General features: G+C 41.1%; 4 protein-coding genes and 2 long non-coding RNA genes across 8 annotated transcripts; 1 reads left to right on the top strand and 5 right to left on the bottom strand.

Annotated features, from left to right (window-relative positions):
* On the bottom strand, positions 1-14,038 carry LOC125488483 (protein MEMO1-like). 2 transcript variants are annotated; one of them, XM_048624180.1, is made up of 9 exons: positions 13,855-14,038; positions 10,980-11,061; positions 9,964-10,032; positions 8,912-9,024; positions 8,350-8,450; positions 6,934-7,010; positions 6,413-6,563; positions 2,774-2,878; positions 1-2,095 (listed from the first exon to the last, which is right to left on the bottom strand). In XM_048624180.1, exons 1-9 carry the CDS (start codon positions 13,901-13,903, stop codon positions 1,958-1,960), a joined length of 885 nt encoding a protein of 294 aa, XP_048480137.1. In that variant the 5' UTR covers positions 13,904-14,038; the 3' UTR covers positions 1-1,957. The 2 variants fall into 2 exon arrangements, with proteins under 2 accessions (XP_048480137.1, XP_048480136.1); XM_048624179.1 differs by lacking the exon at positions 8,350-8,450 and adding an exon at positions 7,992-8,092.
* LOC105385012 lies at positions 11,757-13,397 on the bottom strand. Its single transcript, XM_011564374.3, has 2 exons — positions 12,905-13,397; positions 11,757-12,445 (listed from the first exon to the last, which is right to left on the bottom strand). The coding sequence occupies exons 1-2, from the start codon at positions 13,348-13,350 to the stop codon at positions 12,019-12,021; spliced, it is 873 nt and encodes a 290-aa protein (XP_011562676.3). The 5' UTR covers positions 13,351-13,397; the 3' UTR covers positions 11,757-12,018.
* A 1,096-nt stretch (positions 14,039-15,134) lies between the features above and the next one.
* LOC105392711 lies at positions 15,135-19,096 on the bottom strand. 2 transcript variants are annotated; one of them, XM_048624177.1, is made up of 4 exons: positions 18,821-19,096; positions 18,059-18,165; positions 17,469-17,595; positions 15,135-16,399 (listed from the first exon to the last, which is right to left on the bottom strand). In XM_048624177.1, exons 1-4 carry the CDS (start codon positions 18,864-18,866, stop codon positions 15,765-15,767), a joined length of 915 nt encoding a protein of 304 aa, XP_048480134.1. In that variant the 5' UTR covers positions 18,867-19,096; the 3' UTR covers positions 15,135-15,764. The 2 variants fall into 2 exon arrangements, with proteins under 2 accessions (XP_048480134.1, XP_048480135.1); XM_048624178.1 differs by having other exon boundaries at positions 18,083-18,165.
* Positions 19,097-20,996: 1,900 nt separating this feature from the next.
* LOC125489192 lies at positions 20,997-23,590 on the top strand. Its single transcript, XR_007266804.1, has 3 exons — positions 20,997-21,297; positions 21,836-21,995; positions 23,380-23,590. It is a non-coding gene; the product is annotated as an uncharacterized LOC125489192 (long non-coding RNA).
* A 957-nt stretch (positions 23,591-24,547) lies between these two features.
* On the bottom strand, positions 24,548-25,203 carry LOC125489205 (proteoglycan 4-like). Its single transcript, XM_048624275.1, has 2 exons — positions 25,066-25,203; positions 24,548-24,973 (listed from the first exon to the last, which is right to left on the bottom strand). The coding sequence occupies exons 1-2, from the start codon at positions 25,201-25,203 to the stop codon at positions 24,548-24,550; spliced, it is 564 nt and encodes a 187-aa protein (XP_048480232.1).
* Positions 25,204-26,027: 824 nt separating this feature from the next.
* LOC125489191 lies at positions 26,028-26,901 on the bottom strand. Its single transcript, XR_007266803.1, has 2 exons — positions 26,505-26,901; positions 26,028-26,372 (listed from the first exon to the last, which is right to left on the bottom strand). It is a non-coding gene; the product is annotated as an uncharacterized LOC125489191 (long non-coding RNA).
* Positions 26,902-27,345: the final 444 nt, after the last annotated feature.

The raw sequence follows: 27,345 nt of genomic DNA, 5'->3' as shown, positions 1-27,345 counted from the left end.
TGCTAATAAACTAAAGTATTTATTGACAACACCATTCAGCATTATTAAATGCTCATTTTGAGACCAATCGTTAATAGTAAAGAGAGTTACAAACATGCTACAAACTGTTTAACTAAAACCAGACAATTCGGAAATCCTGAAATATTTTATCAGTCGATCTAAAATAATAAATAGTCAACTTGAGTTTACTTTTTGTGCGATGGCCATATGATATTCACATTATTACAAAAAGCGTATGTTATTCCGAAAGTGGTCACAAATCGCCATTATGATCATTTTTAGAACTTTTTTTTCAACATGTTATATCCATAGGTTTTGTGTGTGTGATTCTTTCTCTTTATTTCTTTCGGATTATAATCGCTTAGGTTATACAAATCGTATGAGATAGAAAAACTAAAAAATATGAGTTTGTCCGATAGCTTAGACATATTTTACATTACCTAACGGTACGGTACCTAAATATTATAGTACATATTTGTATCACATACCATTTTATACTCTAGAAGTTAATAAATATGGACATTAGGTAGGTATATAGCATTATGTTATTTTCTTAATCCAAAGTTGGTACAGTGCTCCAAAATGGATAATGCGCATAGAAATCTTTGACAGATCGGTTGTTTTCGATTATGTGACACATGATATTGACTCCTATTTCTTTCGAACAAGGTGCAAAATGCAAGTGTTATTTTTAAGGCTCTTACGATTTAATGATTCGGGTGTGAAGATCTGCATGTGCATTATTAATTTTGGACAAGTGTAGATATAGCTAGACTGTATAACATAAAAATGTCAATTTAAATAGGTATATTAAGTTAAGAAACAAATTCATTCCGGTACAAGAAAAAAACCTTTGTAAATCAGACAACCATTTATGTATAGATAGTTCTTGGTATCACATCTAAATGCAAATTGTTAGGCTTACACATTTACTTAAATTCACCACTATGGCAGATGTAATAACTTGTAAAAAAAAATATTTCAACTATTCCATGTACGTACGTACAAAACATATTTAAGTTTAAACTGATTAAAAACTTACAGTTAAGGTTTATATAACACATGCCAACTGAGAACAATACCCTCTTATTAAGAATACCAGAAGGACTAGCACGGGGCGCAATTAAGACGTGACAAATGTTTTGCACCACGCAGCCTCAAGAGCGAGCGCGACGGAGAACTTTTGTCACGTTTTAATTGTGCACCGTGCGAGCCCTTCATAAGAGCATCTACTGAATAGATCACGCATGTAAACTGCTCCAGTCTTCTAAAAAGACACAACTCTATGTTATATACAACTGTGCCTGTTGAAAGACTAAGCCAGTAGACCGCTCTACTCAAAAGGCCAGGCCAGTAGACCAGTTTACTCGACTAACTTACCAGTAGACCGGTCTACTCAAAAGACCAGTCCAATAGAAATTCCAAACCAGTAGACCGGTCTATTTAAAATATCTGACCAGTAGACCAGTCTACTCAAAACATCAGGCCAGTAGACCAGTAGACGGTCTACTCGAAGAGAGGCAACGCGCTAGCATACGCTATGTACATGCCAGTAGACCAGTCTACTTAAAAGATCTGACCAGTAGACTGTCTACTCGAAGAGGCCTAGCTTAGTAGACTGTCTACTCGAACACAAACGACGACCTGACGTACGCTACGTTAATGCCAGTAGACCCTTATATTAACGACATACGAACAATATGGGATGTCACTGAGAGAGTCATTTCTTTCGCACGACCCTCCATCTCGTTGCTACTTATATCGTAAATCTAAGAGTAGTCCGGTCTACTCAGTAGAAAGTCTACTCGAAGAGACCTAGCTCAGTAGACGTTCTACTCTAAGCGGCCGTAGCTAAGTAGACAGTCTACTCGAAGGAACCTAGCTCAGTAGACAGTCGACTCGAAGTGGCCTAGCTCAGTAGACAGTCTACTCGAAGAGGCCTAGCTCAGTAGACAGTCTACTCGAAGACAAGCGACGCGCTGGCGTAGGACACGGAGGAGTCCTGCATGGTCTCGCACTGAGATGATTGAGCGTACTTGAGGAACTTCATCGACATCTTGGGCGCATTCTGCTGAGTGCGGAGCTTTTCCACTGCCTGTGAAAAAATAATTATTTTGATGTTAATGCGGGGGAATTTTATTAGTGACGGTCGCCTTGGCAGGTGAATGTACAGAACAGACGCTTGTGTGTTCGACGGTTGTGTGTGGTAAGACTATTTGGAACTAGTGTGTTTATCGACTATTTAGACACTTTATAAGTTCTATGAATACGGGTATCAGTATTCTTTTCTTAGCGTCTCGTCGGTGTAAAATAATAAAGCAGAAATAGGGTTAGTCGCCGTGGTGAACGAGCTAGTCAGTCAGATTTCTTGAAGAGCTAGTGAAGGTTTATAATGGATGTGGTTACATAGCTTCACATTCAATGTCACCGACATAGGCCTCTTCCAAGGGGTTACACAACACTCTGACCTCCTATTTCCTAATTCAGCCGGAGGGCGTCCCACGTTGTGTTCAAACAACAACAATAACAAACCTCACGGTTCGGCAAATCTATTATGTGTCTATAAATTGTAGGGTGCTTTTGTAAATAAATTTACTAAACTATAAAATAAAAGATGATGGCTCGGAAATATTCTACCTTTAATAGACAGAGGTCAGGCAGAGGTTTATTAAAGGTAGAATATTTCTTTTAGTTCGCTGCCGTCGCCCGGGATGGTTCCGAAGAGGCTGGCAGCATTCCTTCTCTGTTTAATGTAAATGTGTTTAACGCTGACCTGCAGCAGCACGGCGATGGGGTGGCGCCCGCAGATGGTGTTGTTGTACTTGTCCAGGTACGAGGAGAACGCGCGCGGGTCTAATGTCTCGATTATGTTCATGCCCTGAAATAAAATCATTAACTTTAATTAAAAAAAAAGCATTTTCTGCAATTTTCAATTATAGTATGAGCCTACTAATGATAAGCCTAATAATAATGGCCGTATACTATAGTAAGTATAGCTACCTGTGTATGTCTGTGTTACATAATAATATGAAGTAAAGACTACATTATATGACGGAGGTCACCTTATAAGGGCCAGCTGAAAACCAACGCAGCCTTATTGTCTACAGCACATGCTGAGCTGGCGGTCTTTTCTCCTACCTGTGTGTGGAGCCACTCGATGCTCTGGTGTATCGCAGGGCGCTGTTCTAGGTATTTGTCTCTGGTTGCGTAGCTTCCAAACGGCTGAACCGATCTTGGTTTAGATTTTTACTGTCAGAGATAGTGTTATGTGCGAGAGACTGCGACTGCGGTCATATTGATCGCTGTGGCCTTATTGTCCACAGCACATGCTGAGCTGTAGCCTTTTTGTCGTGTTACCTGTGTGTCGAGCCACTCGATGCTCTAGTCTATCGCCGCCGGGCGCTGTCCTTGACTCCTTCGTCGTGAGCGTATAATTATGAATGTAGGTCTATCTATCTATCTGTCTATAGCTACCTGTTTATCAAGCCACTCGATGCTCTGGTGTATGTGCGGGCGCTGGTCCCGCCACTGGTAGCGGAAGCGCGCGCCCCAGTGGCAGAAGTCTCATTGTCTACAGCACATGCTGAGCTGGCCTCCTTTTCTCTAGTTACCTGTTTATCAAGCCACTCGATGCTCTGGTGTATGTGCGGGCGCTGGTCCCTCCACTGGTAGCGGAAGCGCGCGCCCCAGTGGCAGAAGTCTCATTGTCTACAGCACATGCTGAGCTGGCCTCCTTTTCTCTAGTTACCTGTTTGTCAAGCCACTCGATGCTCTGATGTATGTGCGGGCGCTGGTCCCGCCACTGGTAGCGGAAGCGCGCGCCCCAGTGGCAGAAGTCTCATTGTCTACAGCACATGCTGAGCTGGCCTCCTTTTCTCTAGTTACCTGTTTGTCAAGCCACTCGATGCTCTGATGTATGTGCGGGCGCTGGTCCCGCCACTGGTAGCGGAAGCGCGCGCCCCAGTGGCAGAAGTCTCATTGTCTACAGCACATGCTGAGCTGGCCCCCTTTTCTCTAGTTACCTGTTTATCAAGCCACTCGATGCTCTGGTGTATGTGCGGGCGCTGGTCCCGCCACTGGTAGCGGAAGCATCTTGTATATTATAGTATAGCTATTGTCTACAGCACATGCTGAGCTGTAGCCCTTTTCTCTAGTTACCTGTTTATCAAGCCACTCGATGCTCTGGTGTATGTGCGGACGCTGGTCGCGCCACTGGTAGCGGAAGCATCTTGTATATTATAGTATAGCTACCTGTGTACCTATTTACTTTAGCTGGAGTTTATTTCTTTCAGTGGTTTAGTTTTTTATTGTCATAGATAGTGTTATGTTTATGTACGAAGTAAAGACTATATTATGCGACTGAGGTCACCTTATAAATCCCAGCTGCAACCTGTGGCATTATTGTCTACAGCACATGCTGAGCTGTTACCTGTTTATCAAGCCACTCGATGCTCTGATGTATGTGCGGGCGCTGGTCCCGCCACTGGTAGCGGAAGCGCGCGCCCCAGTGGCAGAAGCCTCATTGTCTACAGCACATGCTGAGCTGGCCCCCTTTTCTCTAGTTACCTGTTTATCAAGCCACTCGATGCTCTGGTGTATGTGCGGGCGCTGGTCGCGCCACTGGTAGCGGAAGCGCGCGCCCCAGTGGCAGAAGTCTCATTGTCTACAGCACATGCTGAGCTGGCCCCCTTTTCTCTAGTTACCTGTTTATCCAGCCACTCGATGCTCTGGTGTATGTGCGGGCGCTGGTCCCGCCACTGGTAGCGGAAGCGCGCGCCCCAGTGGCAGAAGTCTTATTGTCTACAGCACATGCTGAGCTGGCCTCCTTTTCTCTAGTTACCTGTTTATCAAGCCACTCGATGCTCTGGTGTATGTGCGGGCGCTGGTCCCGCCACTGGTAGCGGAAGCGCGCGCCCCAGTGGCAGAAGTCTCATTGTCTACAGCACATGCTGAGCTGTAGCCCTTTTCTCATGCTACCTGTATGTCGAGCCACTCGATGCTCTGGTATATGCGCGGGCGCTGGTCGCGCCACTGGTAGCGGAAGCATCCTGTATATTATAGTATAGCTACCTACCAGCTACCAGCCTCATTGTCTGCAGCACATGCTGAGCTGGCCTCCTTTTCTCTAGTTACCTGTTTGTCAAGCCACTCGATGCTCTGATGTATGTGCGGGCGCTGGTCCCGCCACTGGTAGCGGAAGCGCGCGCCCCAGTGGCAGAAGTCTTATTGTCTACAGCACATGCTGAGCTGTAGCCCTTTTGTCGTACCTGTTTGTCGAGCCACTCGATGCTCGTTCGTTGTTGTAGTCAGTGTGTCAAATAATGCGCCAATCAAACGATACGGTCACTTACTCGCGGGGCAATCGACTGTGAACCGTTCAGAATCTATCGATTTAGTATCTGAGATTAAAAAACAGACTATAGTTACCTGTTTGTCAAGCCACTCGATGCTCTGATGTATGTGCGGGCGCTGGTCCCGCCACTGGTAGCGGAAGCGTCCTGTATATTATAGTATAGCTACCTACCAGCTACCAGCCACCAGCCTCATTGTCTACAGCACATGCTGAGCTGGCCTCCTTTTCTCTAGTTACCTGTTTATCAAGCCACTCGATGCTCTGGTGTATGTGCGGGCGCTGGTCCCGCCACTGGTAGCGGAAGCGCGCGCCCCAGTGGCAGAAGTCTCATTGTCTACAGCACATGCTGAGCTGGCCTCCTTTTCTCATGTTACCTGTTTATCAAGCCACTCGATGCTCTGGTGTATGTGCGGGCGCTGGTCCCGCCACTGGTAGCGGAAGCGCGCGCCCCAGTGGCAGAAGTCTCATTGTCTACAGCACATGCTGAGCTGGCCTCCTTTTCTCTAGTTACCTGTTTATCAAGCCACTCGATGCTCTGGTGTATGTGCGGGCGCTGGTCCCGCCACTGGTAGCGGAAGCGCGCGCCCCAGTGGCAGAAGTCTCATTGTCTACAGCACATGCTGGGCTGGCCTCCTTTTCTCTAGTTACCTGTTTATCAAGCCACTCGATGCTCTGGTGTATGTGCGGGCGCTGGTCCCGCCACTGGTAGCGGAAGCGCGCGCCCCAGTGGCAGAAGTCTCTTTGTCTACAGCACATGCTGAGCTGGCCTCCTTTTCTCTAGTTACCTGTTTATCAAGCCACTCGATGCTCTGGTGTATGTGCGGGCGCTGGTCCCGCCACTGGTAGCGGAAGCGCGCGCCCCAGTGGCAGAAGTCTCATTGTCTACAGCACATGCTGAGCTGGCCTCCTTTTCTCATGTTACCTGTTTATCGAGCCACTCGATGCTCTGATGTATGTGCGGGCGCTGGTCCCGCCACTGGTAGCGGAAGCGCGCGCCCCAGTGGCAGAAGTCTCATTGTCTACAGCACATGCTGAGCTGGCCTCCTTTTCTCATGTTACCTGTTTATCGAGCCACTCGATGCTCTGGTGTATGTGCGGGCGCTGGTCCCGCCACTGGTAGCGGAAGCGCGCGCCCCAGTGGCAGAAGTCGGACGAGATCACGAACAGGTTCTGTGGGTCCGCTAGGTAGGGGGCTAGGATTGAGCCGTATCTGAGAGGAAATGAGGAAGAAACTTTAGTGTCTTTTTATGGTACTATTGTTGTATAAGTTTTTCTTCATAAATAAAATTGAGGTTAGGGTAAGACAATTCGAAGGATATTATTTTCGTATGCTTAAATGGGAGGTATTTTTCTTTTAGAACTAAACAAAACAAGAACACAGTTACAAACTTAGTCTAACGCACAAAACGTATGGCAGCGTCTACTACTACTAATTTTGGCCTTCTAACAGTTGTAACATGTAAACTCACAAGTTTTTACTTCAAAATTAAATGTCTGGCAGAGCGCTGACTCTAGAGCCAAGAGTTCCGGATTCAAATCCCGTCCTGGGAAATATTCAATTATTTTTTTATTTTACTTACTTGGCCTGTTTCTCATTGGTCAGCGACCCCACCAGGATGGGAATGATGGTGAAGCCAGACTTGTATTCCTCCATCACCTACAAAAATATGACACAAATAATTATAATACTTGTAATTAGGGAATGCAATCTCGTACGAGATTTCCACCTAGCGAGATCTCGCAAATTACGAGATCTCGCGAGATTGGGAGAATGGAAGTAGGAACTGAGATGATTTGTAATTAAATAGTAACTTCGTTGTTAGTTATTAAAATAATGTAAGTTTCTTTCAAAAATCAACAGCAGAGTACTTATTATTTTGTCTCTAACTCTAATAACATTTGTTTATGTCTATACCTAATTATCATAAGTCCCTACTGTAGCTAATAAGTTCAAATTCATAAAATATTGGTAACAAATTAATGATCTATATTAAGTATTGCTTTAGTTTCAATAATTAAGAGTAATACAACATTACTGTTTATAAATAAAAACAAGAATTTAACTTCACGAGTTTGAAAATAAATGTTGTGAGATCGTATTAATCAAATACAATAAGTTTAAAGTAGAAGATGAAGTTATCAAGGTACAAGGTAGGTAGGTTACAAGGTTAGGAAAGCCAAGTTAGTTTGTCTGAAAATGGTTTGTCAAAAAACACATATTTTGCATGAAAAACACGTCGTCACGCTGCATTTTTCGATCTCGTTATCTCGCGAGATCTCGTACAAAATTTGACGAGATTCAATCTCGTAAAAAATGGCCGAGATCTCGCGACATCGAGATCTCTGCGAGACGAGATTGCATTCCCTACTTGTAATGCGTTTTATTTTTAACCTGCTAAACATGGATGTCTTATTAAATAGTTATAATGTTGATGTTCTACATATAATTTAAAGAACTATCCGTATACCAACGATGGATTTGGCATCTTTCATAGAACTCATGCTATACAGAGTGTCCCAACAGTGGTAACTTACCTGAAAGGGGTGACCCAAAGTCACCAGTCTTTCTGAGCAACTTTTTCGCCTTTCGGCTTAGTACACCACTTTCGCAACGCCCTGTATTTAACAAACTGTATACCTTGGCTATGTACGGCAGCATCATCTCTATGGAGTGTTCATCCTCGTCGGTCTGCACGTCCATCCACTCGAACTGGCGAGTCGCTTCTAGCTCCAAGTATACATGAGACTATAGTTATAATGTAGATGTTGAAAACAAAAATGATAACTTTGGGAGTCAAAAGTTGCCCAGAATAACAACAAAAGTGGGTTAATACACCTGTTTTGTAATACCCCGTATTGCAAAGTGGTGTACTGTTGCGAATTTTGAAATTCTGATTCCTGTTTTCGGGCTTAGATATACCATGCTGCACATGTAGATGTAGGTATCGGTTTAGTACACCACTTTCACGACACCCTGTATTTAACAAAGTGTATACCTTGGCTATGTACGGCAGCATCATCTCTATAGAATGTTCATCCTCGTCGGTCTGCACGTCCATCCACTCGAACTGGCGAGTCGCTTCTAGCTCCGCGTAAACTGGTGGGAGAGAGAGATTTAGATATAACATATTATGAAGGGTACAGAAAAAGAAGGGGATCATTGATGTCTATTCTAATTCTAAATTCTAATTTTAGTGCTGTTATGACCTTAAATTCTTGGTTTAAAATTAGGCTTTATGAATGTCTCCGTACATCACATTTTTCATGTGCCTTCTGAATCGACATCAATGAGTCCCTTCTTTTCCTGTAAGTACCCTTCATATTGGAATTGGATAATAGATAGAATACACTTTATTTGTGCACCGAAAAGAATAATAACGTTTACAAGTTGTAACTAAATAAGGGTACAAAAGGCGGTCTTATCTCTGCCAGACAACCCCTTGATGGAAGGAACGCTGGTTTGCCTAAATTTTCCAAATCTTTAAGAATGACCCCTTGAGGCACCCGTTTCGGCTGTTTGTAACACCCTGTAGATATACCTCTACTAATTCTACTCACTCTGCTTGTCTATGGTGAGGTCGTAGAGCGGCGTGCGGTACTTGTCGAGCGGGGAGAGCGCGCAGCCGCCGAGCCGCACGTGGTGGGAGGGGCCCAGGATGAAGATGCGCTTACTGGGAAATAGTACACTTTATAAGACACATAAATACAGGATGTTGCAAAAAGGGTATACTAAGCCGAAACCAGCATGTGCTGATTTCAGATTCGGGCTTAGATATAACATGCTGCACATGCTGGTTTCGGCTTAGTATACCCTTTTTGCAACATCCTGTATAATGTCACCGCACCGTCGCTTTCGGGTACATTGAATCTCATAGTACATAGTCAGGATATTAGGACACTTAGGTACAATTTAAGAAATACGGAAGTATGGGATTACTTGTATTAGAGCGTTTATAATATGCTGGTCTGGCTAACCCAAGCAAACCTCATTTCTTTGGAATGGAATCAACGTAGCTGTAAGCTGTAACAAGGTTTAATATATGTACTTAATTGTTGGATTTAGAAAAGTTTTTTACTTTTTGCTGGAACAATAGTAGTCCAAAAGGCACAACAATAGTAACACAAGGCGCACGTCAATGTGGTAGGCCTAACATTGCATTACTTATAATTATGTATTATATAGTGTAAATTACACAAATAAATAAAGTCATAGTGAAAGTGAAGTGAATCTCCCAGTACATAGTCAGGATATTACGACAATTAGGTACAATTTAAGAAATACGGAAGTATGGGATTACTTGTATTAGAGCGTTTATGCTGGCCTGGCTAACTCAAGCCAACCTCATTTCTTTGGAATGGAATCATCCTAGCTGTAACGAGGTATTCTATTAATGTTAGATTTTGAAAAGTTTTTTACTTTCTGTCGAAACAATAGTAGCCGAGAAGGCCTAGCATTGGGCGCACGTCAAGGCGTGACTTAAGTATTTCGTCGCACTGGCTCTCGAGGCCGTGCGACATGATTCAGCGTGACGCAAAACTTGTCACGTCTTGTGTCCTGTGCTAGGCCTTCAGGGTGCAGTGTGCCTACAAGTGTATAAGTAGGTACTCACACGACGACGGGGCTGACTTGTCGGTAGGCGAAGGCTGCGCAAGCCCCGCAGTAAGAGTAGCCCGCGTGACTGTAAACAAACAAACTATTATGTATTTATGTAACAAAATACTATAATTAATCTGAAATAAAAGGTGTTGCTTTCGTGCACCCAGCGCAACCTACTACTACACACGCACTCACGCCTTGTACTAATGTACTCCCTTGCGGGGTAGGCAGAGGTGCATTGCTGCACCCACTTTTCGCCAGAGTGTTATGTTAGTCCCAATGTAATAGGGGGCGGGCCTATTGCCATTTTACGGGCACATCCAAGACCCGAGAACAAATATCTGTGTTTAAACAAATATCTGCCCCAGCCGGGAATCGAACCCGGGACCATCGGCTCAGTAGTCAGGGTCACTAACCACTACGCCATTCGGTCGTCCTACTACTACTACTTTTCAAATGAATGCCTGAATAAGAGGTTATCACGACGACATTACGAATCAGGGTCAGTATTGCGAAGGGAATCGAATCCAGAACCTTCGTCACATTTAACTGTAGGACAGATCTCCCCAAGCTCACAATACTCAGTCTTTAGTCCTCTACCAGCCACTATCCGCTACTACAATGCTACCTTTGCAACTTGTAAAATTTGGAAAATTATTTAATTTGTTTTGCCCTAATAAACTTTTCTTCAGTTGCTAAATTAGCTTTACGACTGACTAAAGTAATAATAATAATAATATAATAATATGTGGGGACATCTCACACACGGCCATCCGACCCCAAGCTAGGCAGAACCTGTGTTATGGGTGCCGGACAGCTGATATATCTACACAAATACATAGATAGATAGATACTAAATATAAATATCAACACCCAAGACCCGAGTACAAATATCTGTCTTTAAACAAATATCTGCCCCAGCCGGGAATCGAACCCGGGACCTTCGGCATAGCAGTCAGGGCCACTAACCACTACGCCATTCGAAAGTCGTCGGTTCAGAGGGCGTCCCACGCCACAGACAATACTCACGGAGCGATGATGGCCCTGGCCGGACCGTGTGTGAGGTCCGCCTTCGCCAGCCACATGTCCAGCTGACGGGATAGCTCCGTACCTGCAGAGAATCAACGTAAAATATGAAGAATTTGTTCATCAAAGGCCATGCCTGCTGCAAACCCAATGGAGTACTTGGTAATCTTTTTTTAACAAATGAATAAACCCTATGGAGCAGGTTATCTTTTTTAAAACGAATGAATAATTAAGAATTTGTTCATCAAAAGCCATGCCTGGCGCAAACCCAGTAAATGGTGTTTTTTTTTTATTAAAAACGAATACTGAGTATGTCTGTCGCACATTTCTGATATTGACTGAGTGAGATGGGTCATTGTTAATACCTACCTACCAATAGCAATGCAGTAATATATTACGTAGATTTGAAAAAAAAAACTATAAGTATACCAACGAACTACTTCGTTGAGTAGACATGAGTGTAATAAGGGCTAGGGCTACCCATCCTTGGGGCATAGACAATACCAGACAAATATCTGTTCTGGCCGGGGATTGAATCCGGGACTCTCGCGACAGCAAACAGAGTATAATGTAGGTTTGATATGTAATTTTCTCAAAAATAAGTTTTGATAAAAAAAACAACGTTTATTTAGAAAAAAACTATATTTCATAATAAAACAACGATATCTCCATTATTTAACTATCTTATAGATTTTTTTCAGTAGTCAATGAATAAGTGTGAATAAAAGTTGTTTACATGGGACCCAACCAGCTGGGTTTCGTTATTTAATTTACTTTATTTTCTCTTTTATCTATCTCCATTAATAGTTAATAACTTCATCAAGCCAAGGTACGCGATTATTTAGAATGTAGTCATAAATACCACCGTACATTTCAACTTGCTCTACTGTTTCCTATTTCAACACATGATATTGGCGGAATTTACTGTCCTAGTCACGCACAGTACAAGTGCCATACAAAACAAGAATAGAATAGAATATCTACATTAATACAACCCTGTAGGAACATTTAATACGCATATTATACAAAAGAAACAACTCAATCAGTCCTCTTCATCGTCCAAATCACTGTCTGCAATCTTAGCAACAGTATCCGATATTTGCTTCAACAGCCTCTCGCTGTAATTCGGAAATTTCTTCTCAAAATTCCTTTTTAAGCTTTCAAAGTCCATTCTTTCCTTGTCCAAATCTTCCAACGTCGTTTTGCAGCTTTCATACTCTTTAAACTTATTTAAGTCTAGATCAGAATGTTTCTTTATCTCGTCCAATCCGTGTATTGCGTCTGTCACTGCGTCTGTAAGTTGCTGGTGTCCCGTTAACTTGTTGAAGCCAAAGTCGACGTTGACAGTCTGTAGTTGGTCCAATGATGATTGTTCTAGATTCTTGAGGTGTTGTAGCATGGCGTCTGTGTTGGATTGCTCGGAGAGTTCTTGGAATTTGACGCAATCTTGCTGTTTCAGGTCTAATAATCTGGAAAAGACAGAGGAAATGTGGGTGAGGCGGTATTCTACTTTTTATGGGGGTGTCAGTGCCTGCATCGGTCTTACATGTATGGAACCTTAGACAATATTTACTACAACACAATATAGGCTTTATGGCGTGAACTTAGGTGCCTTATTAGCTAGTCACCCCATAAATGTGGAAAATCAGTTTGGCACAATAGATAATACAATAGACAAGGTTTAAACTGCCTTCCTAAGCTTGGACTATTTTTACCATGCTGGTACACTGTAGGTTAGTTGATTCACACAACTAAATGTATGGGTTTCCTTAAAAATATTCCTTCATCATAATAGCAATTGTAAACAATATTGGGTCTGGCAGTAATAAAACTTACACTGTAATTTCCTCACTTTCTAAACTCGAGGGCACTCTAGCTATCACTATCACTATCTAGGATATCACAATAAAAACATTAACACAACTAACCTCTTTTGTTCCACAGCAAATGTGACCTCCTTGACCCTCTTACTGGTCTTATCCAGCAGTTCCACAGTGGCCTGCATGCGATTGGCCAGGTGAGTCATCTGAACATCCATATCTGTCTCCTCCCGAGCGATCTTTTCCTCCAGAAGGCAATCCTGCAGCAAAGCACCCAGAAACTTTCCGTAAGCTGCAGAGCGGTTGAACTCCTCAAATTCTGGCAGCGAAGGGTCTAGCCCAGCCAGGGTGGTGTCTCCGTCGGCTAGGACTGTAGTGTTTTGTTTCACTTTAGCCCGGGACGCTGCTAAACGGTCTTTCATGACGGATTGTGGTACTCTTGCCGGTGGGAGCACCCGCGATGGCGGCGCAGAGCTTGTTGAAGCTCTTTTCGTCTTGTTTGACATCGCTTTGGGTACGGGAGGCGTGAAGGGTTTCTTTTTAGCGTCCGACATGGTTTGTGATGCGATTCTTCGTTTGCCGTATTGCCGTTGATATTTTTAAATGGCGAACTGTCACTTTTATTGTCATGGCAACCGACCATAGACAAAACGGATCCGGCAGCGTTCGGAAATGCGCTGACGTCTATTGTTACAAAATAAATAATATTATCAATCGAAGTAAAATTAATTTTAAGTACTAATCCGAATAGTTTTTAGAAATGGAAAGCTATAATAAAACCTATTAATTATTTTTCAACAATGATTTCGTTCTTAATAATTTTACAATGTCTTTATTCCTGAACAGGAATAGAACAAAGAATCCCGTTTTTTCGGAAAGGTCAATAAACTTTGCATTACGAATGCAATAAATATTTTATTTCAGTGAAATAATTTTATAATTAGCTGCAAAATAATGTAGAATACGATCATACATACGGGGAGGAGATATTTTCCTTCCATTTCTAACATTTAACATAACACTTCCATGAATTCCATGATCAATTGATGATTACTTACCATTTTCCGTGTACCAGCTACCAGCGTGCGAAGCATTGCGGCAGGACATCTTGATTCTAGATTAACCCGCTAAGTATTTTTGTTACTTTAGATTATTTTTGATACACAAAATAAAAATAATAAATTTAATTGATTGACGCGTGACGTCGTCGAAAATTTTGACGTTTTTAGTTTCGTTCGGTCTCAGTGCAACCAACATCAAAACGAAAATTGAACGAATGATAATGGTTAACAGAATAAAAAGTCAATTCTCAGAAGATGAACTATTACCAAACTAGAGCGGTTGCGTTTTTAAAACCGCACTTCTGCGGTGCCGTAAAGACCGTAACAAAAGCGCACATTCCACCACCACCATATTTTCTATTATTTTCTAAATGTGCTAATGCACTATAAAATCTGCAGTGGCTATATCGCTTGCGATCTATCATGTGATCAAGGAACATCTGTTAGATGCAGGAAAAGCTTTTTCGCAAATATTTCAGACGAATGGCTATTCATAAGTATGGTCTCACATGTGGTTTTTCAGGTATGTCGAATCTCTATATACTTTACTGCAGATTTCACACTTGAACGGCACACTCTCACATGTGGTTTTTCAGGTATGTCGAATCTCTATATACTTTATTGCAGATTTCACACTTGAACGGCATTTCGTTCGTGTGTTTTCGCATGTGTCGATCCTTGTTATATAAATGTGTGAATCTTGCGATGCAGTTATGATATTCGTAGTTAAAAACCCGTAAACAACTGTAATAGTGCGTCGCATATTTTTTGCGGGGAGTAGGGAGCGAAGCGAACCGGTTTCGCGGCCGCCCGGCGCGGCGAGCGATGCCTGTGCTGTGGTGATATGTTGTCAAACTAATTATTATTTCGTGACAATACCTACTTGTATGGACAAGCGAGCCTTTGTACGAAACGCGTAGATGACGCGTTCTGTATGACACCTAGTATGTACTTTTAGCATCTTTTAGTAATCCGCTCTGTCCACAAATAATGTTAACCTATGTATGTTACCTTAAAAATGAAATTGTATGAGTATCTAAATAAGTAATGTTAATACCTATGTATAATTAATACCTATTGTTATATTCATGTTACTGATTTGTCGACCACGATTGTATTTAGTGTCAAGACAAACCCTTCAGGTTTAATGGCACGTGAACTTCAACAAAATAACTATGTTACACAATGTTTGGTATAAATAATAAAATAAAATAACACTTTATATACACAAAGATTTTTTAAATTAATTATTTGTATACACAAATTACATAGTTTAATTTAAAGTAAAAGTACAAGAAAAAACATTACAAGTACCTATATAGCTTTTCGTTGGTGTGCCTTCTCATATGGATTTTAAAGTGGGTTTTTTGACCAAATGCTCTTGGTTATTAAATAATAAACGAAAATACGAATATTATAATAACGAAATATTTGTAGTATATTATTTATAGAAACACTTGAGAACAAAATACTGGGCAAAAACCTTTTAAGAGTGATATTTGTAATGATAGATTTTCCAGTGCATGTACACGCGAAAAGTCTCATGGCTGAACTATAATTAGATGCTAAAATTAAAAATAAACGACTGTAATGTTTGTTATTAAATTATCGTTATTTATTTAATAAACCTATGATTGATTACGATGTGATTCTCTACCTAATTATATTTCGCAAATGTGCTACTGCAGACATCACTCATGTATCGCTTTTCAGCCGTGTGTATAAGTATGGTTTATTTCACAAGTTACACGCGAACGCACCGGTTTGGATGCGATCATATTTCTCCAAGGTATGTCTTGTTTTAAATCTTTTATAGCAAAGTTTACACTCAAATGGCTTTTCATGACTTTGCATTTGCAACATAACTCTCATGGGACAGCTGGTGCTGCCTCAGCTGATGTCGGCTTTCATTTGTTACATTGCAAAGGATCGTTTTGCTCGTATGTGATCTCAAGCTCGTCAGGTACATCCACCCAAAACGTTTCTTGCAGATCTTGCACTCCATATCCGTTGAATAAAAGCATTTCATTTTTGACTTTGTCTTTGACTTTATCCGCATACCGTTTTGAAGCTGCCCTATTCACTTCCGGATGTTTGGCTGCATAACGTTTTGCAGCTGCCCGGTGCACTTCAGGGTGCTTCGCTGCATACCGTTTTACAGCTGCCCTATTCACTTCGCGATGTTTCTCTGCATAACGTTTAGCAGCTGCCCGGTTCACTTCAGGATGCTTTTCTGTATAACGTTTGACTGCTGCCCGGTTCACTTCAGGGTGCTTGGCTGCATAACGTTTCTGAGCCTGTCGCACTACTTCTGGATGTGCTTGTTTGTATCGCTTCCTAGCTTCACGTTGTTGCTCTGCACGGGATTTGTCAGAAGTTTTTGGTCGACCTAGTTTACGTTTTGTAGGACGACCGCTTTTTGTCGTTTTTATTCTCTCTATAAGGAGTCCGTCCGTGTCTGGAGTGATTGTATTGGGATTATGCACGTCGTTAATGTCTTGTACCACTGGAACACATACGTCAGAATGGCCCGAAGGATTTCCTGTAAAGAGCATAAATTTTGATTACATCAGTAAGTAAGCCCCTGTAAGAATTAGAATCATCTATAGAATTAGAATCATCTAATTCTTACAGGTACATCTATTCTTAGGTAAGTAGGTACAGACACAAATTAGGTATTTATGTTAAGCCATAGAACAACGCGGACTCGGGTGTTGTTAAGCATTCATAATAGAATCTAATTACTAATTAAAAAAATGATAGTTTTTTATTTCTTCCTTTGTATATTTATCTAATCACCTAAATGCATACCAAATTTTAACTCTCTAGCTAGATCATCTAGGACTGGGTTAGAGTGTTGCGGTGTTATTCATAAAAAGTTATGGGAGCCCTATAGGCCTGCTATAAGCAAAATATAAAAAAAACTTTATTCATAAACGATCAATAGCGCTAAAGAACTCTCCAACTGATTCGTAAAACCTTGATATTTATGTTAAAGTTGGCTGGACCCTACTATACACCTTCCGTAAAGACGCCGACACACTAGCGGACGCGGCGCTGTCAGCCGGACGGTCTTTTGGGACAGATTGTGCCAGATCACTCTCGGACGTCTTTGTTCAGTCTTATTTGAGGAACAGAGGTTCTCCCTGGCATCGGGTGGGTGGGGTCGCTAATGCCCAACAGCTAGCCACAAGCTGCCCTGCCGCTTATTGTTATTATAATTATGTATCTCGCAAATCTTAATATATGAGCCAACTTTGATAATTATTAGTTTTTGATTTATGAGGGGGTCAAAAGTATCTTCCAGTGCTTCTGTAATATTACACACGACACGGTGAGGCTCACCAGCTAGATGTAATATGAATACTTAACAAAATGTGTCAATCATGAATTAATATTTAACCTCACAATCATATAGACTTACTCTCTTCCATCCAAAGGTTGTCTGGTAGAGATTGCTATAAGCAAAAAGGCCGCCTTTTTGTACTGTTTTATTTTTAAGTTTTGTTTTTTGTAATTTTTGTTCTTTGTGCAAATAAAGTGTTTTGTATTGTATTGTAATTTTCTTTTTTCCTTATTAATTAGAATTCATATTTTATTAAATTCCTTACCAGGATTTATCACTGTTTCTTCCTTAACAAAACATACATCCATGATGTTCTGACTAGGCCCGGGTAACACAGCTTTATCATCACAACCAAGGGAAGGGATGGCGTCTTTATCATCCTCAGTTATCACCTGAAATGATTATCTTTAAATAGATAGATAGACAGAATATTCTTTATTTGTACCTATACACACATAAAATAAACTTACTTAACTTAACTTATACTAACACATATACTGTACAAAAAATGCGGTCTTATCGCTTAAAGGATGTTTCAAGACAACCTTAGGGTGGAAGGATAGGTATTTTACTATTACAAATATTTAATTTTGTTTGTTATTTAATATACCTATGTATTTATGTATGTTTATCTGTGTACTTATATTATGGCTGAAATGCAGAATAGACAAACCATAACAAAACTGAAACTGAGCAATTGAGCATGTGCTGCTGATGTTTTTATGGGGACGCCTCTTTCGGTAATGTTAAACAAAAACTGAGAAATAGTTTTCTGGTGTCATTATGGTACATCTATTCTGCATTTCACCATCATATCACTGTTTCAGTTGGTAGTTAAAGAATGTAGGTACTTACAGTGTTTGTGGTGAATTGCTCCTCAGTGACTGGGTCATCTTCTGGTTCAATTTTACATGTTATAAATGGCATACCCTGCTTCTGACCATTACACTGCAACTGCATACCTGAAAATCCCACTAATTTTATAAAGGCGAAAGTTTGTAAGTGTGTATGTTAGTTACTTCTTCACATGAAAACAGCTCAACTGATATTAATTAAATTTATGGGTTATGGAGTTAACTGACACCCTGGATTAACACATAAGCTACTTTTTATCCTGGGATCCCCACGGAAAATCTTTTTCGGGCAAAGCAAAGCTCACAGGAACAGCTAGTACTTATTAAATATTTATTAAAGCTTCTATTGTATTATCTGCAGGGTGTGAGTACCGCCTAGCCCTCTTGAATGGAACTTTTTTGCATATCCCCTTAAGGTTTAAACTGCCTAGTTATGGATCAGTAGCTTGGATCATTTACACCACACTGATCCACTTCAAGTTGTCAGGTTTGCACAGTTCTGACACATAATTATGTGCTACATCAAGATGATCAGGGAATGTTTTGGTGCTATGGGAATGGATAGTCCGAAAGCTCCGAAAGGCTTAAGTATAATATCAGTGACTGACTGACAGTTAATGTGAGTAATGTAGCTTACCAATAGCTTACCCACGTTCAATAGTACTGTGACTAACCCTAGTCCAGCTTAGTCTAAAGAGGCTAAGGACTAGAATTACTAATAACTTGCATCCCCTGGTATTGGATACTTTATGTTGTGACTCACCAGAATCTTTTTCAGCTTCAGCCTCTGCTTTAACATCAACTTCCATTCTGATAGGATCCTGTGTGACTGATTATGTAGTTTGTTTATTTTGTTTGAATCGATTAAGCAGTTAAAGTACGGATACAAAGTGATATTATTTATAACAATATCGACTTTTTATTCAAAATTAATGAATGAATGAGTTTTGAGTTGGAAATTAAGTGTATTTTATCTCAGGATACTTGAGGATACAAACTTTTCGTATAACAAAATAATACATAAGTAGTAGAGAAGAGGCCAACAGCTGAGGCAGTTGTAAAAAAAAATATACTCTATGGTTAAAATAGACCCGAGCGCGAACATAGACATGTAAGTGTTTCTCTGTGGAACAAACTTTTTATGCGGGCATCACACTTGGCTATTTGTATTTTTGCTGTTATTGGATGTTTGCTATATTTGCCAAATACATGCCAACGGCGAATATACTGACCTACTCACCACATAAATATACCTATCACATGGCAGTTCTGGCAAATGCGCATGGAAGTAATAAGTTGCAACTACGCAAATTAGAACAGCAGCCTTACTCCCAGCGATGAGTGGCTGAATCGATTTCAACAAGATCGCTGATTTCGTACTCCCACCGCACATTTTTGCGGCTCATTGTGTTATGACGTCACGCAAACCGTTCAGTGAAAATTATAGCGTTACTAAGCTAGAAATTCGCACCACGAGCCAAGGGCGTACCCAGGATTTCAGCTAGGGAGGGGCAGCTCATACCTGTTTAATTTTGCGCAGAGTAGGTTTTATTTCCCACTTGGCAGGAAACGTACGTTTATTTTATCTTTTAGCTCTTTCAAACCTGAGTGATACGAATGTTGCTTATTACCTTACTGGGTAACACATCCTTCTATGAGCATTTTTGCTCTAGTGAAACACCAGTCAAGCTAGTCAAGCAAAAGGTGGGAGATCCTGTTCCTCTTCAGTGTTCTGGACACCAAAATAAAGGCAAGCCATGAGGAACAGGGGTCCTCCCTCTGGAATCTGATGTCCCTAATGCCCAACAACGTCAAACTTTTAAGTGTTATGCCCCACAACCGCCAATTCCAAATCTGCATTAACTCAGAAAAAAGTACATGGCGCTCTCAGAGAAATGGATTACCTCAGGGAAGTGTGTTAGCGCCAACTCTTTTTAACATATATACCAACGACCAGCCCCGTGATGCAGGAACAGCTCGATTCCTCTTCGCTGACGACCTTGCACTGGCATCGCAGGCAGCTACGTTCAAAGAAATGAAAGGCACGTTGACTGCAGCTTTGCGGAAGCTGGGTGACTACTACAGTTAAAATGCTTTGATGCCAAACCCATCAAAAACTCAGTCGTGTGCTTTCGACCTCGGCAACCACCAGTCAAATCGAAAGCTGGACATAACGTGGGAAGAGGTAAAAATCCATCACTGCTCGTCACCAAAATACCTCGGAGTGACCCTGGATAGATCCCTCACGTACAATACCCACTGCCAAAACACCAAGAAGAAAGTCAACTCCGAAACAACCTTCTGCAATGGCTTACGTCTACCAGCTGGGACGCCTCTCCGCAAGTTCTACGAATAAGTAGCTTAGCACTCTGCTTCTTAGCTGCCGAATTTGCCTGCCCCATATGGGCAAGGTCCGCATATGCTGGAGAAGTAGATGTTGCTCTTAACGACACAGTTCGTAAGGTAACGGTATGCCTCAAACCGACATCGCTCTACAAAGTCTACTCTCTGGTTGGGATAGCACCCCCTAGCATACGGCGAAAAGTTGCATGTTCAGTTGATAAACCCAAACAAGAATGCGACTCCAGACATCCACTTTACTCACATACATACTGCCGCACCTTCCCGCCTTAAGAGCCGCAAAGCGTTTCTAAATAGTTAGGTGTCCTTAACGGATGAAAACCCACAAAGAATAAGGCTCTGGGAGGAAAAGCAGCCCCAGGATCCTTTCCTGCCTCTTGAGGAAAAAATTGCTCCCGGTAACAGTCTTCCCTGGCACATTTGGAAGACACTAAATCGGTTGCGAGCAGAGGTTGGCTGCTGCAAGGCGATATTATGCAATTTTTTAAACATATCATAGAAAAAAATCTCAGGTTCGAAAGGGCTAGGGGGGGGCAGCTGCCCCCCCCTGCCCCTACCTGGGTACGCCCATGCCACGAGCTCATCATGAGCTCATCACACAGAGTAGATTATATGTCAAAGTTGCGACTCAACGCCTCTTTGAAAAAAGTTCCTATTCTTGCAACGCAAAGCCATTACAATGGCTAATTTTTCCTATTTTTGTAAGAAAAAGAGCCTGTAATTACACCTACAAAGTGATGTGAAAGTAGTAACTGAGGATACGTGAGGATTGCAAACCAGTCTCCCTGGATATTTAAAGCATATTTAAAGGAGTTGACGGACAATTTGATTGAAGACTTTAGCTTCATGAAACTAGCTGATTTGAGCGTAACAAATAAGGTGAGTATCCACGAACATAATAGAGGTACATGTAAAAGTTTCTTCAACTAAAGGCGGTGATCCATTCGCGAGCAAAACCTCCAATAACCTCTAAGTCCGCGGTCTAAAAAACCTCCAACGATGTTACAAAAAGCACGCCACGACTTTGCCAATGATGAGAGTAGACTGTTTGGTTCGCTAATGGATCACCAAAGAGATTCGACAAGCCAACAATCTATACCGTCGCCTCGCCAGTGGATGACCGCCTTAACTCTCATGTTCTTAAGGCATGAAGAAGAAGCCTTAAAGGAAATATCCTTCAAAACAAAGACAAACCTTCTTTTACCATTGTTGTAGTCCTATGGCACCCCAGAGGTGTCATAAAATCTGCCACCTATCTATGTTTAAACCACCTATGTCTGGTCTCGCTCCAGCTAAGTCCAGTGGCTAACAATATATACCTACTAATAATACTAATAAGATAAACCTTCCTATACTATCATAATGTCTGTAACCTAAACCCCATGATATCTACTAACCAGAATTTTGGTATTTGTAGGTTTTTACTGCGTTGCAACTGGCTCCAGACTGGAATTTATAACCAAGACTAAATATTCAAGTGCCTATGTGAAGTACCTACTTAACAACAAGTTGTATTAAGATCTTATGAAGTTAATACCTACATAAGAAACTAAATTGGCATATCATTCTGCTACTGAGTAAGTCACTTAAGCTGATTTCAATTTATTTGTAGCAAAAAAGATATGAAATACTACCCTAGCACAAACACTTTAATTTTATGATGCACTGACAGTATGAAAAATAATTTACTTGGCTTGCTTATCTAGATTCTATCGGTCTTATTCATAAAAAAACCTTAAAGTAGGTTTACTGAGCTCAATAGTTACGGAACACATTAAGCCTATTTGAGGTTTCGTAAAAATCTCTATTCATAATAGTTCCGTAAACCTTCAGTAACTATAGTGATGCTAATAGATTTCACAGACCAAACATTTTGATATTTACCCTATTAAGTTGCCGGTCCGACGAAACCATAAACAAAAATAGCGAAAACTTTCATTCATTTATCAATCTCTATTATCTATGTTAGCCACGGCTCGGCACTTAAAAAAGTTTACGTTGGCTTAAAGGCGCAGTGGTCAAGCCAAAACCCACAAAAAAAATAATTAAATTTTTACGTTACCATGGCAACTTATTTTCAGCAAATATTAACTCACAACAAATGTCAAATCGTCAATAAAGCAGAACAGCTGTTGACCGGCCGCCATGTTTTTGTACAATAGGAGGCTTACGGAAGGTGTATAGTAGGGTCCAGCCAACTTTAGCATATCAAGGTTTTACGAATCACTTGGAGAGTTCTTTAGCGCTATTGATCGTTTATGAATAAAGTTTTTTTGACATTTGCTTACAGCAGGCCTATAGGTCTCCCGTAACTTTTTATGAATAAGACCGTATATCTATAAAATATTATTTGATTCATCTGTTTTCTAAGTACCTTAGGATTAAACTGTAGTGCTGCGGTGGGTATCTTTTGTAGTTAAAAAAATATACCTATGCTGGCTCAATCTCCACCTACTACAGAAACAAGACTATCTATTCTTGGACCAACAGAACGCCTATCTCAGCTATTGGAACACCCAGGCTTGCTGCTCCATTTTACTCGAGAGCTAGGCTGGCTGAGCTAAAATTAAGGGGATATGTACAAAGGTTTCACTCAAGAGAGCCACGTACAGGAGCTTTGCCACCTCTCAGAATAGAATAGAAAATCTACTAAATAAAGTTGTATCAATACCTTGATAGTACAGTCAGCAATAGATATTTATGCCACCACAGCAACAAAAATTTGATCCTCATGGGTGGAATAATAATATTTTATCAATACTTACTAACTTAAGTATTACTTACCTTAATATTAGTTATCCTTATTTTTCATGTTACATAAATATTACCTATCAATTGTCATAATATCTAAGGGCTTGCGTTGGGGTGGCATACATATCTCTTTGGCTGACTGTACAATATATTATTATTATATCCTAACCTGTAGAATTACTATTAATCTATATTTCTATCTTATTTCAGATAATCAGAAAGCAGTTTTTTAGCTAATAGAAGAGAAGCTTATGCTTGATATTTCAGAACACTAATAATGATTGTGATGTGATTTAATATATGATACTTAATAAACACAAAATACAGCAAAAACCATGTTTCATTTCATTATTTACCTGTTGATGTTGCACTTGACTAAGAGGTCATTCATGATACTATTGATTTATAAAGGCTTGATAGGAAGTATTCCTTCTTAAAGAGTCCGGCAATGATAACATTGCAACATGGAAGGAATTGTATAAGTAACATTGTAAGTTGTACTTTTAACCCTTTAACCAGCAGAAGGATCCAAGTGTAGCAGAAAAATGAAACTTTGGGTATGGGTTATATATGTATAGCTTTATTAAAATTCGAAAAAAAAATTAAAAAATATATATATTTTATATGAAAAAAACATGGTGGCAATATAATGTACACTGCCGGTTTGAACTTTGGTGGAGTTTTGTTTTTTCTTTGTTTCTTTTGGATAGTGATCTGCAATGAGTGGAGTGAGGCGGAGTGGGGTCTTGTCGGATGATGCTGTTGCCCATGAGTTGGGGGACGCGTTTGGTGTTCCGGATGGTGCGGTTTCTGGGGATGGTTTGGGGGAGTCGTATTCGGAACGGGTTTCTGCCCGGGGTGGTTTGGTGAGGGTGCTTGCAGGTGGTGGCGTTCTGCTTGGTTCGGCGGCGCTGTCGTCTCCGTCCTCATCGGCTTGTCGGTCTCCTTCACTTGCTGGACTTCCGGGCGCTTCGAGATCGGCACCGGAGGCTCTGTGTCGAGGTCTTTCGGCTGCAGGACCTAGGGGTGCTTCGGTGTCTGCACTGGTGTCTGCCCGGCGTCGGGGCCGCTCGGCTGCGGGAGTGCCGGGTGGCGCGGAGCCGGTTGCATCCTCTAGCATGCCGGATGGGTTGGATGGGGGTGAGCTTTCGGATTTCTCGTCTTCGTATTCGGGTGAGGATGGGACTGGTTGGGGGGAGCAGGAGTGGACCCGGGGGCCGGATCTCGGCTGCTTTGGTGCTCCGAGGGTTCGGTCTTCGGAGCGGCTTCCGGGCGGAGCGGGGCCTCTGACCTGCTTTTCTTTGTTCTTTGGTGATGACGTGCTGGACATTGTTGTGGACCAAACTAATTTATACGCTGTACAAGTAGGATCGAGAAATTATACACCAACCACTAAAGAAGAAATCATGGCTTGGTATAAATTGGTTTGGTCCACAGTGGTGTTTGGTGCGTCATCGCTGAAGAGTGGAGAGGGGTGGGTCGGAGGTTTCGTTCTGTTTGGAGGCTGTTTTGGGGATTGAACTTTCGGAGTGTCAGGGTGGCTGATCTGGTTTCTGGGTCCATTCTTGTTTTTTCCAGTCGGTCTCATCTTCGTCCGAGTCTGGGTCTGGGGACGGGGGGTCCGGGGGTTCATTTTCGTCTGGCCTGTCTGGTGTGTTGGAGGATGCGGTTGGTTCTGCGTTGCTTGGTGCTCTTGCAGCTGGGCGGCTTTGATGTTGGTGCAGATGTTGAGGCACTTTGGGGTCTTGTGGCTGGGGGACTTCGGTGTGGATTCTCTGGTGTTGGTCTTGAGGTGCTTGGGGGTCTGGTGGGTGGGGGAGATTGGCAGGCTGGTGGGGGTGGGGACGGTGGTGCCGTCGAGCTGGGTGGAGCGTCGTCGCCTGTGGGTGCCCTCACCGAATCGTTTTGGGTGGAAGCTTGTTCTGGGTCCGGTTCTTCCGGGTCATCTTCGGAAGTCGTGCCATCTGGAGTGCCGGGCATGTCTTCCGGCTCATGGGCGGTGGCATCATCTGGTGGGACTTTGTTCCGCTTCATTGTGGATCGTTGTCTGGAGGAAGCAGGGAGGGAGCGGAGCTTTGCCGGGGTTTGGACTGGCGGTGTACATTATATTGCCACCATGTAGGTACCTACAAGTTGATAGTGGCATATATATGGCCACCACAAAAAAATGGAAATTCGAATAAAAAATGACGATTTTTTTTTATAAATAGTGATCATATCGTCTTCTATACTACATGTTTATATAAAAAAAGAAGGTTACTCACATTTTTATCTGCAGGATTGATGAGATATTTTTAAATAAACTTTGTACTTTTGAAATGAGGCAATTTTTTTTCAAGTGACATTTTTTTTTTAAATGTTGGCACTACTAATTGATTTGATTGAAGAAAAAAAATACTGATGTGTATTAGTGACGTTTCCAGTAGCAAGATCGAATAAACTTTTAGAATTCTCAGGTCTATAAGATGGTGGCACGTATATTGCCATCATCAGTTAAAGGGTTAATATATGGATATAGACTTGAGGCCCTGTATACTAACTTTTACCTGTTGCAATGTTATACCCTTGCTATTTCACCAACTGAGCAGAGTGGCAAGTCAGTACTCTTTAACCGAGTGCTCAGCGGAGGACACTGTCTCGGGCCGCTCTACTTGGTGGTGTAATCAGGGTGTTAGCATTATCTGCTTTATTAAGATTAGGTAGATACATTTTTTATGTTTAAAGCAGGGTTTACTTACATGATAACATTGTGTTTTTACATAAGCAGACACTTGGTCCATGCATAATGTTACAACTCTTATTACTGCTTTTTCTTAGAACTGCTTTAAACATAAAGAATAAAAAATAAAACAGCCGCATTCAACTTTTAATATGATTAATACATTACGAGTAATCGTTTATAGAGTTTACAATGCATGAGTCTAATAAGTACATACCTAAACTATGATCACTTACGACTTACGAACTTTTGGATTTCGATATGATTATGGAATTGTATTAAGTATATGGTTGAAAGCACGATCTTAGAGTATAGGTTTGCACTTATTATTCAGAAATATTATCACGGTACAATATATTGTCAGTATTTCACTGTAATTGTAGGTTATGTTGAGTATTTTTTCAATAAATTTCCGCCTTGAGTTAAAACTTTCACAAGATATTTCCTTGGCTATACGGTGACACGCAACGTCTTCTTCTTCTTTCTGTAAACAATAATTGATAGTTTAATATCTATAACTTTGTAACAAATTATCGTAATATTTTATCGGTCTATTTTATAAATCGAGTCGATCTGAGTCTGCAACTTAACCACTCCATCAGAATACTATACTTACGTCATATTATTATGTATTTAGTGCACAAATATCTATTTAAATAAGGAAATTCCATTTGTAATTTTGTTTTATCATTGTTATTGTATGTTGTATGAATGAAGTGGATTTTTTTTTTTTTTTTAAATCATTTATTCGCCGGAAACAAGTCCATAGGCATACAAACATACAATAAAAACAGAAAATAATAAACTAAACTAAAATAATTACAGATAAAAACACAACAACATTAAATTTGTTCAACAGTAGTTGATATAAAATTAAATAAACACTTATACAGTTTTTGGTTTGCTAAAATATCTTGAACGCGGCGGGGTACAGCATTCCGAGGATGACAGGTGTCAGCTGTCATTATCTGTGCAGGCAAATCAGGCATTGACATCAAGTTTGAATCAACCGATTCAACGGTTTCTTCCAAGGCATCCGAAGCCGAAGTCTCGTTCTCCTCCTCCTCTGTATTCAAAGCTTCTCGTATATCAGCCACAAGAGCTAGTCTCTGCATATTAAATTTGGGACATCTCATAACAATATGGGTCAAGTCTGCCCCATCAGCTTCACAGTAAGTGCATTTGTTATTGTCAGTTATCTTCATGCGATGTAAATGGGCAGGCGTTTGGCAGTGTCCAAATCTCAGGCGATTTATTGTGGTTATATATTTTCGCTCATTGGCATCCTTATGGTTATGATACCATGGTTTGATTGGAAGTTCTTTTTGGATCTCTGCATACCATCTTCCTTTCATTTTCGAAACATCCTTGTAATATTCATTCCATAGTCGTCTTTTATCGTTCTTTAAATTCGTGTATAGGTCAGTAAAAGGAATCTTGCATATGTTGCTATGATC

The sequence above is a fragment of the Plutella xylostella genome, chromosome 11 (assembly GCF_932276165.1).
Source record: "Plutella xylostella chromosome 11, ilPluXylo3.1, whole genome shotgun sequence".
NCBI lineage: Eukaryota > Metazoa > Arthropoda > Insecta > Lepidoptera > Plutellidae > Plutella > Plutella xylostella.
Note: the sequence above shows the minus strand (reverse complement) of the source record. Positions and strands in the feature narration are given on the sequence as shown.